Genomic DNA, 12,222 nt, shown 5'->3' with positions numbered 1-12,222 from the left:
CACACTCTGTCTCTCTCTCATAAATAAACATTAAAAAAAAAAAATTAAAAAAAAAGGGGGCGCCTGGGTGGCTCAGTCGGTTAAACGTCCGACTTCGGCTCAGGTCATGATCTCGCGGTCCGTGGGTTCGAGCCCCGCGTCGGGCTCTGTGCTGACGGCTCGGAGCCTGGAGCCTGCTTTGGATTCCGTGTCTTCCTCTCTCTGCCCCTCCCCTGCTCACAACTTTGTCTCTCTCTCAAAAATAAAGAAACATTAAAAAAACAAAATAAAATTCTACAGGATAATAATTTCTGACTGAGAATTCTATACTCACCCACACTGTCGAATAAGCATGAGGACAGAATGAAAACATTTTGATGTGCAACATCTCAAAAGATTCCTTTCATTCACTCTTAGAAAGAAGGGAAAGTTTGTTTCACCAAAATGGAATGAGTTAGACTGAGAATCCAAAACAGGAAAGAAGCAAAAGAAGTTCTCTGAACAAAGGTATTGTCCAGAACAACAGCTATGCAACAGGCCTAAAGAAAAACTAGTCCACAGATTACAGCAGAGGGTACTGGGCTCCCAGAGGTAAATCTCAGAGAAGAAACTGAGTTCATAGTTACCCAGCGTGTTTGAGAGGAATCTTATTGCTGTCACAGGGAGTGAAGATTAATTAGCAACAGGCACATTAAAAAAAAAAAAAAAAGTCATGTGGGACGCCTGGGTGGCTCCGTCGGTTAAGTGTCTGACTCTTGATTGGCTCAGGTCATGATCTTGGGGTTTGGAGATCGAGCCCCACACCAGGCTCCCCACTGGACACGGAACCTACCTGAGGTTCTCTCCTGCCCTCTGCCTCTCCCCATCCCCAAAATAAAATCTTGAAAAAAAAAAATGTGGAGTAAAATACCAAAAGAGAGAGATTAAAACGTTGAAAGTCGAGGTCTCTGGGACAGTGGGAATTAGAAGTGCAGAAGGGTGCTCTCTTTTTTATTATAAGCTCTGTGTACTGTTTACTTTTGAGCCATAGACAGGTATTATATTAAAATAAAAATTTAAGTTTAAAAATGTGTTAAAACAGCAAAAACAAAAATAAGAGTTATGTGGATCAAGACAGACAGTTCTGGCCCAATGGTGCTCGGACCGTTGCTGGATCTTGCCTCTCAGAGGATGCTGCTAGAATCCAAGCCGCCGGTGCTGCCACCAGCCTGCTCGGACAATGTTCTTGAGAACGGCTTACGAACTGCAGCGATGAAGGTATGAACAGTGACCGCCAGCTGGTGGGCATTTCCAAAAGTAAGGATGCGTGGGGACTCAGAACCCCACCGAGGATCCCAGCAGGTGTCATCTTAACTCAGAGACGTCTACACGTTCCTCTGCTGTCTTCCTCTTCTTTGCCTCTTCCCGCCCTTCTCTCACTGGTCTTGACACTGACCTGAAGTATCTGAGCTTTACCCAGTAAATTGTATTTGGTAAGTTTTATGCTCCAGGGGTTTCATTTCAAAAGCTAGTGAAATTAACTGCGGCTCTCCAGCACTAACCACCAGAAACACTGGAGTAAAGCATCCGGTGGGCAATTTTTGCTGACGTGCGCGGTTTCATTATCATTTTTCCTTTTAGAGTTCCACCAAACAGACCACCAAGTCTCTGCAGACAAGGACTCTGCTTGTCCATTCCCCGTGGTATTTCGCACAAGAAGACAGCAGAAGCTCCCTCGGTATTCTTAGAGAATGTAACATAATTAGTCAGCAAATACCTACATTAGGTTGGGGTTTTTTCTATGGTGCTTAACTCATGTTTTCTTTGCCTCGGGGCGGGGGGGGGGGGGGAGTAAAAAGGATTTAAAAAACTGTTTTCCTTTCTCCTAGCTAAGGAAAGATCTTGACAGGTCAAATGTTAACTGGATTGGAGGGCACAGTATCACTAACGGGAGGACAAAGAGGGAGCAAAAGCGGTGGCTCTCGGATCAGAAAGTCCACAAAGCATCGCCGCTGACCATCTCGCCCGGAGCTTTTCAAAATTAACCAGTCGACAGGCTACACTGAGTTCTCAACCTAATAAATATATGGACGCCGAGACAGAAGACTCCATGATAACCGAAAATCTGGGAGACGGTCCTCTCTCTACAGCCAAAAGAATGGCCCTCAATTGCTGTGAAGTCTCTCATTTCATTAAACTCTCTCACGTTACTTTTTCTACGAACTAGATTTTGCAAGTCAAGGCAAGAAGACTCCATCCAAGAAGGTTATCTGGTCATTAACTATGCTGATGGTAGGAGATGTCTGAAGTTCACAGTAATATCATACACTCAAAATTGCTCTGGTCCGATATACGCTGTCTGGTGAGGTGGTCCGGATCCCACAGGCATGAACCAAAAACTCTAACTGAACAAGGCAACTACCTCGGTTCTTTCCACCCTGAGTTCTGCTCTCTAGTAAGATGATACGTATTCTGGAAGATCCATCGAAAAAGCAGAATACTGGGGCGCCTGGGTGGCGCAGTCGGTTAAGCGTCCGACTTCAGCCAGGTCACGATCTCGCGGTCCGTGAGTTCGAGCCCCGCGTCAGGCTCTGGGCTGATGGCTCGGAGCCTGGAGCCTGTTTCCGATTCTGTGTCTCCCTCTCTCTCTGCCCCTCCCCCGTTCGTGCTCTGTCTCTCTCTGTCCCAAAAATAAATAAACGTTGAAAAAAAAAAAATTTATAAAAAAAAAAAAGAAAAAAAAAGAAAAAGCAGAATACTTTATAAATAATAATTACTTCCTCTTTTGACTACTTTCATTTGGCTGACCGTTTTGCTTTCATAGATTGCTGCCCACATATGAGATAAAAAGGAAAATTCAGAGGACTACAAGCTGAACTCAACGAAGGCAATTCTATTATACTTAACAGAAATGCATTTAATCTTATAGCCAACTGGGATTCACGAGCTCTTAAGAGTGCTTTTTAAAAACTACCCTTGTCAAATTTTAAAAGCAACAGATTTAATTATAATATAAACACAAAATTTTTTTTTTTTCAGAGTTGGCAATATGATTTTCTCGTGTCTGAAAACATCCCCCTTTCCCCCCGTAACAGTGACATTTCCAGGCAACGACTAACCTTTTCAAAATCCTGTCACAACCAGAGGGCAAAATTAACCCACTTCCAAAATATTACCATTTGCTGACCTCACACCCATTACAATAGCTAGTATGAGAAACAAAACAAGCGTTGGTGAGGATGTAGAGAAACTGGAACAGTGTGCGCTGCTGGTGGGAACATGAAGCGGTGTGGCCACTGTGGGAAAACAGCACGGCGATCTCAGAAAGATTAAAAAGAGAAGTATCTTATGACCCGGCAATTCCACTGCTGGGTATGCAGTCAAAGAGACTGAAAGCAAGGTGTCGCAGAGATATTTATACACCCATGCTCCCAGTAGTAGTATTCGTAACAGCCAAAAAGGTGGAAGCAACCCCAGCGTCCATCCACGGATGAGTGGGAAGCAAAACGTAGCAGATACATAAAATGGAGTATTGTTGAGCCTCAGAAAGGAAATTCTGACACACACTATAACATGGAGGAACGCTGAGTACGTTACGCCAAGTGGAAATAAGCCAGTCTCAAAGGGACAAACACTGGACGATTCCACCGTACTTACAGGGGCCAAACTCACACACATACGAAGTAGAACGGTGGCTGCCACAGCCCAGGGGAGGAGGAACGGAGAGCTGTTTAATGAGTGCAGAGTTTTAGCTCTGCAAGATGAAGAGTTCTGGAGATGGGTGGCTGAAATGGTTGAACGATGTGAATGCCACTGACCCGTGTATACCTACAAATGGTTAAGACGATAAATCCTACGTATGTTTTAGCACAATTTAAAATAACGTTACTATTTCCGCAGAAGCATGTCAACTGTCATGTCACAAAACTGTAGCAAAAAAACATATTCTCAAAAATCGTATATAAAGAAATCAAAATCCTCATAATCAAAATTACCCCATCTCTCGTTCCAAACATACACGAGTAACATTTTACTAGATCTGGCTGGCAAGAAGTAAGAACTCAGACAGTAAAGAGGGTCGGTCCTCTGAGCCCACTACACATACACCCAGAAGGTGTTCCCACCACCCCTCATCCATCTGCCCTTTGGCCCCGGGGTTTCCTCCTCACTGAGCCACTGCTCAGGACCTCTCTTAGAACCCAGGTTCATCCCAGACAACCCAGGAGCCCAACACGATCCCAAAGAGTTGATATTTCCAGGAAGCTAATTCATTTTAGTTCCATCTTCTTCCTCAGAACCTTGAGGTCCCTCCTATTTTCTGCACATCCTAAAACCCATTATCTCCCCAAACTGGACTCCTTCACAGGCCCAGGTCTAACTGCCGCCTAATCTGAAGCTCTAATCTACTGCAAAGCTCTGATCTACAGCAAAATCTTCCAGGGCCCCAAGCCTCCCAAAGAATGCTGTTCTACTCACCAACCGGTATGCTTTAGTTCTCACTCTGCTTCACACGGCCCCAAAATACCCTGTAGTGTGCGTAAGAACCACTGGGACAGCTAGTTAAACACGCAGATTCCCAGACCCCACATTCAGAGAGTTTTCACTCAGTAGGCTCGATGTGAGGCTCTGAAATAGGCAGTTAAAACAAGCAGCAAGTGATCTGACGCAGCCTAGCACTAACTTAGACACTCTAGCCTGAACCCCAACCCAACTAATACCTTGGAAAGAAACTCCGCTTACCCGTGCCCAAATTTATAACCTTCCCTTCCCTCCATCCCTCCTTACAAAAAGATGTGTGAATATGCTGATGGTTCCTTGTATTGCACAGACCGCCTGTGTCTTCGTCGCCGTGCAGCTTAGTTCATATCTGTTCACGGTTGCATCACATCTGCCCCACTGACCTCACAACCGTGGCCAACTTGTCAGAAGAAAGGGGACCTGCTAACCAAGGCAACAGTGTTTCTCCAGAGGCAAGCTGCAGCCGAATTCACTTTCTAAAGGATTTCCTGTCTTACACCTGTTTCAGTTGACCTCTTAAAGGGCGGGGGGCAGGGAGTGCCTTAAATGTTTCCAAGAGTGGATTTCTGTTGTAATCATGTCGTAATTTCACATTTTTCATTGCTTGACGTTACTCATGTTCACACCAGTAACTTGAAAAGAAAAAGGAGTCACAAGGTAGATTATTTAGAATGGCCTGGATGTTTAAAAAGAATTTTAGGGGTGCCTGGGTGGCTCAGTCGGTTAAGGGTCCTAATCTGGCTCAGGTTTCAAGGGTACCCGAATTTGGCTCAGGTCATGATCTCACAGTTCAACAAGAATTCAAGCCCCACATCCAGCTCTCTGCTGTCAGCACGGAGCCTGCTTCAGATCCTCTGCCCCCTGCTCCCTCTGCTCCTCCCTGGCTTGCTCGCTCTCTCTCTCTCTCTCTCTGTCTCTCTCTCTCTCTCAAAAATAACATTAAAAGGGGCACCTGGGTGATCAGCCGGTTGGGTGTCCAACTTCGGCTCAGGTCATGATCTCACAGTTTGTGGGTTTGAGGCCCGCGTTGGGCTCTATGCTGACAGTTCAGAACTTGGAGCCTGCTTTGGATTCTGTACCTCCCTCTCTCTCTTTGTCCCTTCCCCGCTTGCACTCTCTCTCTCTCTCTCTCTCTCTCTCTCAAAAATAAACATTAAAAAAATTTGTTTTAATTAATAACATTTAAAAAAAGAATTTTAAATTCTGAATATATCAACATTCTGTTTTCTATATTAAAAATCCAAATGGACACGTCAGCTGTTTTCAAACCTAAGTGACTCGCTTCTGTACCAGGCACATCCAAGGACTAAAGTGAAAGCAATCTGATAAGAAAAAAAGGTAATTTGAATAATGCAGTGTAATGGAAAGATCTCTGGACTCTGAGCCTGCTGTGTTCCAAGGCCAGTTCTGCCGTGGCATGGCTCGCCAAGGGCAATGATCTCCATCTCCAACGATGACAGAGGATATACATCAACCTATGACTTCAGAGGCACTGGAAAGACCATCATATACATGGAATGACCTCAGCTGCTGCTACTTCAACAGAACACATCCCAAATTACCCCAGGCTGGGTTCTTTTTGAATGCTGGTGACGTCTCCCTCTTACATCGTACGTCTACTCTTACATCTACACTCTACACTGCCAAGTTCATGTACTCAGGTGATTCAAGGAGGGTCTCTCTGCACAAGGCTTTATGCTTGGTACCGAGGACTAGCCAAGAATCAACGTTAAGGCATTTCTAATATGTTCTAGCTATTTGCAACAAAGAATATGCACTATAGTGATTTCATCATTTCCAGGTGGCAGTGAGAGGTTCAAACAGCGCGACAGACTTATGCTACTTTCAGCCCTCCCGTCCGTGAGATAATAATATACCGCTTGTCAATCCTAACAGGTAGAAGGTGCAAACCAGATGCACATTTGGCGTCCGGTCTCCATGACAGCAGACTGTCATGGGAGCTCCGTGAAGGGGAAGACGTGGGGAAAGCCTTCTCAGAGAAAGTGAGTCTCTGTTAATTACATTTACACTCTTTCAGTCTTTATGATAATCCTGTGAGGTAGTTCTGTGCTCATTTTACAGATGAAAAACTGATCCAGAGATTAAGTAACGTGGCCATAACATAAAGCATGTGAACAAGGTCAGCATCTGATTCTCAGTCTCTTCTAACACCGTCTGCCATCTCTCAGCCCTACCATGGGCCCATGGATGTGATCAGCATGGAAAGAGGGGAGAGAGGAAGAAGGCATTTGGGTAGAAGGATTAAAATAAATAAGCCCAACCCTGAGGCTAAACGAGGGTGGCCAAGTGTGGTGGAAGGGGGAAAAATGCATTGGGCAATCAGGGGACATAAGGTTAAGGGACAGCTTGGGAAGAGACCAGACCCAGATGACTAGGAAATGTGGGCTCAGCCCTATAGGCAAGATGGAACTGGAGACTGTAAGCAGGGGAGCAGAGGATAAAATCAGGGCAAGGTGAACGTCATAGCAGGACAGAGACAGACTGCAAACGGGTGAGATACTTGCAGAACAAATTATTATTTAAAATCCCCAGCACTTCAATACTGTAACAGACTGAGCAGTAACAGCAGTTTTGTAATAAATAATCAAACCACCTCTTGTACGGATCTTTCTTGAAACATCTATAGGTATGTTTTTAAAAATGGCTATTATGTCTGGGATGCCTGGGTGGCTCAGTCGGTTAAGCCTGCGACTTCGGCTCAGGTCATGATCTCACTGTTCATGGGTTCAAGCCCTGCATCCAGCTCTGTGCTGACAGCTTGGAGCCTGGAGCCTGCCTCGGATTCTGTGCCTCCCTCTTTCTGTCCCCTCCCCTGCTTGTGTTCTCTCTCTCTCTCAAAAATAAACATTAGGGGCGCCTGGGTGGCTCTGTCGGTTAAGTGTCCGACTTCAGCTCAGGTCATGATCTCACGGTCCGTGAGTTCGAGCCCCGCGTGGGGCTCTGTGCTGACAGCTCAGAGCCTGGAGCCTGCTTCGGATTCTGTGTCTCCCTCTCTCTCTGACCCTCCCCCGTTCACGCTCCGTCTCTCTCTGTCTCGAAAATAAACAAACATTAAAAAAAATTTTTTTTAAATAAACATTAAAAAAATTAATTTTTAAATAAAAATGGCTATTATGTTCTACTAATTCTTACATGGGTCAGAAACTAATGCCACTCCCAAATGCATCTAAAAAAAACCATCCCTTAGGTCAGAGGCCACATTTAAAAACCCTGAACAGCATGCCTTGGAGCAGAAAGGGCCAAAAAGAAGGATGAAGAGGAAAGACTCCAACTCACGAACTTCTTGGTAAGAAATGCAAAAATCACACACACAAAAAATGGTGGCCTCACATTGACACAAGCGCTCAAAACTTTTGTTGGGGGGGAGGGAGGTATAACATTGAGGTCCAACAGATCAAGGAGTGACTTTCACATAACCCCAGATTTACTTTTTCACTCAAATTCATAGTTTCCACTTCTATAAAAATCAATACAAAAGCACCATCCCCACCACTTAAGGGCCAAATTTCCTTTCTCTTTTATGGATATAGAGCCTTTTTTTTTTTTTTGAAGATCGTACTGGTGACTTTAGTGCCTCCTTGACAACACATAAGCAATCATCAGAGTTCTCCAGCTCTCCGTCCCATTCAATCTTTGCCACAAACTCAACTGCATTCCCTGACCTAACCCTGAGCTGCAACAAGCCAAGGCTCCCTATTGCTTGAACACATTTGAGACCTGCTGTAGGATCATATTAAACCTTTAGTGACTTTCAGATAGTCAACAATAGCCTAGTTAGCCAGCCGAGAACACGTGACACCCGCCCAGCCAGTACCGGAGTCAAAGACATTTCAGACATTTCGCTGGATTCATTCACCAGCAAGGTGATCACCTTGCAAAGGGGCAACTGGGAGAGAATAAGGAAACCTGGCAAGGAGAATGTGGAGGGAAGTGTGCAGCTGAGGTTTTCAAAGAGAATTACAGTACACAAAAGGGGCAAAGGGAGCGGGCTGAGGAGAAAGGAATCACCTTTTCTGCAAAATACCTCATGTCGAGTAGATGACCTCACTCCCACTTTTGTATCCCTAACTTTAAACTGAACCTTCCAGAAAGTTATGTGAGTTTGAGGTTCCAGGGAGCAGAGGAAGTGCCCAAACCACATTTGGAGGTCTTCCTATCCCTACAAAGGAAATGTGATACCTCTGCCTAAGTCCCAAGGTATTTTAACTCATTTAGGGATAGGTAAGCTTCCTCAAAATGGCATTAGCTTCTGAGGCCAAGGACATTCTCACACTAGGGTAAGTGGACTTTCAGTCTAGAGGGAAAGCATGAAACACAAAGTAGAAGAAAGTTATTCAGACGCAAGAGAACCAAAGAGCTCACGGTAATGCTAAGGGAAATGTGTTTTTATTTGTCCAGGACAAGCCAAAAGAACCTACAAACACTTAATTTACAACCTTAACAACCAGAGCCTATTTCTCAAAGCCTCAAGAACTTGGCTTTACGGAAAAGTCCACCTGCACTGCCAAAATTCTCGAGAACAGCCTTTGGTTGTCAACACGAACTTAACCTGCTTCGTGCTTGAGTTGCATAATAGCTGAAACCAGGTAAACCCTTTAGGATCTCAAGAGTATTTGACGGTTCTTTTTTTCCTGCATCCTGAAGGCTGGTCGGGCGGGCTTTGATGCCCAGTTAAAGGTTTGTCCATTTGCGTGTGGACTCTAACGTGCTGTCATGGGTCCATTAAACAAGGAAAAAAAAAAAAAAACAACACAAAAAACTTCTCTCTTCCTCTACTAAGCGATAAAGATAAATTTAGCCGCCACCGCTCCCACAAACAAAGTGGGTGGGGTGCAGCACGCCCCGAGCTTGTCGCATCACAACGCCGACCCGGGCTCGCTGGAAGCCGGTCTGCAGCTTCGCCCTCCCGCCGTGGGCGCTGAGGCCGAGCGGGGCGAAGAAAGGCCGGCGAGACTGTCATCCTCGGGCTCCCGGGCCTGTGGCGACTCCAGCGGGGCCTTCGGGCGGCCGCAAGCTACAAGCTCCAGGACGGGCCGCGCCGGGCAGGGAAGGCGAGGGGTGCCAGGGGCTCCCACACCCGGCCCGCAGCCCCGGGACTCCGGAGCCCTGCCCGAGGCGGCGGCCCGCACCTGCCGCCCCGCCCGCCACCCCTCAGGCCCCTTCGGTCCGCGGGACTCACAGCTTCAGCCGCTCGTAGGTCGTCGCCGCCATCGCGCACCACTAGCTCCTTCTTCCTCTTTCCGCCCGCTCCGCCCCGCGCCGCCGCCTCTTCCACCGCGCTACCGTTCACCCAGCTCCGCGGCCGCAGCGCCCGGCTCGCCCCACCCCTTTCCCCGCCCCATTCGACCCGAGCGGACGGGAGGCGGCCGCGGACAAACTTGTGCGCACGCCCGCGCCCGCTAGAGAAGCTGTACGGCGCGCGGATTGGAGCGCGCCGGAGAGCGCCGTGACGTTGCGGCTGTGGATTGGCGGAGGGCGCTTGCTGGGGAAAGGAGGCGCGGTGAGAGCCGTGGGCGGGCGCCGCGTCCCCGGGGGCGGAAATGCTGCGCCAGTGCTGGGGAACCTGTGGAAGCTGCGCAAGGGGTGATCTACATCACAGGGAGGGTTGGGCTGCTACAGGGCCAGTGGCGCAATGGATAACGCGTCTGACTACGGATCAGAAGATTCTAGGTTCGACTCCTGGCTGGCTCGAGGTGCACTTTTTGCCCCTTTTGGGCTTGATCAAGTTACAGGGTGTCCCTACAAAGGTCCCTGGCTAGAGTGTGAGGGTAAATATCTTGACTTTTACCGCCACTTTGCCCGAAACGTCATCTTTTCAGCCGTGTTGGGAACCAGGAGTCGAGGTGGTTTGTAAAGTGCACGGCTTCCCATTGGTGATGCAGGAGCCCCTGGAAAAGGGGTACATAAAGGAAGATACACCTGGAAAGGTGGCAGCTTGGAGTGGGGGGCGCGCTGTGGCCGGAGGTTAGCCACCTGATGACACCAAAGCGCATTCGAGGCACGGTTCTGGCCTCTCTCCCCGGGGCGGAGAGCCCCGAAGTGACGTGGGAAACGGGCCCGCTTGGGCTCCGGCGCTCTCACGCCGGGGGACGGGACGCTTGTAGTGCGGCTGCGCGCGGGCCGCAGCGCGCTGACCACGCAGCGGTCCGCGTGCACAGGCCACCTGCCATCAGATTCCCCCGGGAAGCCCCGAGGCAGGCGTGTTTTTACAGTGAGATGACCCCAGGTGACCTAGCAGAGTGCAGTATTATGCCTGCCTTAAAGACCTGAGGTCTGGAAATCTCTGTGGAGGAAAGCGGACCCGAACCAGTGGACTGGCCAAGACATAGGACATCGATCAATGAAAGCTCTCCAATATCACTTTTTTCCCCCTTTTGAAGAAGTTACAGAAAATTTGTGAAATACAGAAAACTATTTTGGAATAAAAATAATTCCCATCCCAAGATCATTACTGTTAATATGATTTTTTCCTTTTAGATGGTTTTTTTTCCATGCTTTTTAATATGGATATACCTACCCATGTATTTTTCCAAATTTGAGCGTGTACTAGGTATGTCTTTGTGTTCCCGTTTGGGCCCCTTAGCTTTCTGAGGTTTAAGGTCATTAAATACACTTGGAAGCTATCCCATCCAAGAACTAGATAATTTTAAGCATTACCCTCTAGTTGGGAATTTGGATTATCACCTTAGCGCTTTTTATTTTTTATTTTTATTGTTTTTTTCAACGTTTATTTATTTTTGGGACATAGAGAGAGCATGAACGGGGGAGGGGCAGAGAGAGAGGGAGACACAGAATCGGAAACAGGCTCCAGGCTCCGAGCCATCAGCCCAGAGCCCGACGCGGGGCTCGAACTCACGGACCGCGAGATCGTGACCTGGCTGAAGTCGGACGCTTAACCGACTGCGCCACCCAGGCGCCCCAGCCTTAGCGCTTTTTAGAGATAATGCTGTGTTATTTCTCATATGTCTTCTAAGTTTCTGGATGTGGAATGATACTTGGAACATATTTTCAAATTGCCTCCAAAAAAATTAAACCAACACACTTCCATTAATAGCAAGTTTTCTTGTTTGCTAACCAACACTAAATATTACAGATTTCACTAAGATTTCTTTGCAATCTTTGTAAGAAAAAAACAGAACTTCCTTTTACATGCATTACTTGATATATCTATTTTCTCTTGATGTATGCATTGTGTTTTTAGACTTTTTAATATATGAAGGATATTCTTTCCCTCTCAAACACATTGCAAACTTCCAGTTTATCATTTACCTTTTCCTTATACTGTTTTTGAACCTAAAGTACTGTAAATCCACTACTGTATATTCGAATTTACCAATATTTTACTTTATGGCTTTTTTATTGCATACGTGGCCTTTTCACCTTCTTTTATGTTTGTATTGTTTTTTTCCATTTAATCCATTTGTAATTTATTTTTCGCTCTTCCCGATGGAAAGATCAACTAAGTCCTAAAGCCTCTCACCCTTATTAGCAACTAAAAGCTCTAAGCTCTTTACTCGGACTAATTCGATCAATCCTGCAACAAGCCTATAAGGCAAGTTCAGTCGTGATCCCCATTTTTACGTGTGCGGGAGGTCATTGGGCAATTAAGTGGTGGAGCCCGAGTTAGAACTTGGGTCTGGGCTCTTGACCCCAAAGCCATCCTGGCCTTGCGCTTACTATGCACCAGAGGGCTACTACATGCGTGGACTCAGGGTCATTCCCTAT

The 12,222-nt window shown here is 46.8% G+C and overlaps 1 protein-coding gene and 1 non-coding gene across 4 annotated transcripts in view; one reads left to right on the top strand and one right to left on the bottom strand.

The window, feature by feature from the left end:
* The window catches only part of SACM1L (SAC1 like phosphatidylinositide phosphatase), a 59,995-nt gene extending 50,214 nt beyond the window's left edge, over positions 1-9,781 (bottom strand). For 2 of the 3 annotated variants that reach the window (XM_047096766.1, XM_047096767.1), the window contains exon 1: positions 9,677-9,781. In XM_047096766.1, coding sequence (XP_046952722.1) covers positions 9,677-9,708 — 32 coding nt within the window. In that variant the 5' untranslated portion in view covers positions 9,709-9,781. The remainder of the gene's footprint in view (positions 1-9,676) is intronic. The other variant, XM_047096765.1, reaches the window with a different exon arrangement.
* Positions 9,782-10,115: 334 nt separating this feature from the next.
* Positions 10,116-10,188, top strand: TRNAR-ACG (transfer RNA arginine (anticodon ACG)). Its single transcript has one exon. It is a non-coding gene; the product is annotated as a tRNA-Arg (tRNA).
* The last annotated feature ends 2,034 nt before the right edge of the window (positions 10,189-12,222 follow it).

Source organism: Lynx rufus, unplaced genomic scaffold, assembly GCF_022079265.1.
Source record: "Lynx rufus isolate CCGP_SWC_20201006 ecotype Redwood Valley unplaced genomic scaffold, mLynRuf1.p SCAF_4, whole genome shotgun sequence".
NCBI lineage: Eukaryota > Metazoa > Chordata > Mammalia > Carnivora > Felidae > Lynx > Lynx rufus.
Note: the sequence above shows the minus strand (reverse complement) of the source record. Positions and strands in the feature narration are given on the sequence as shown.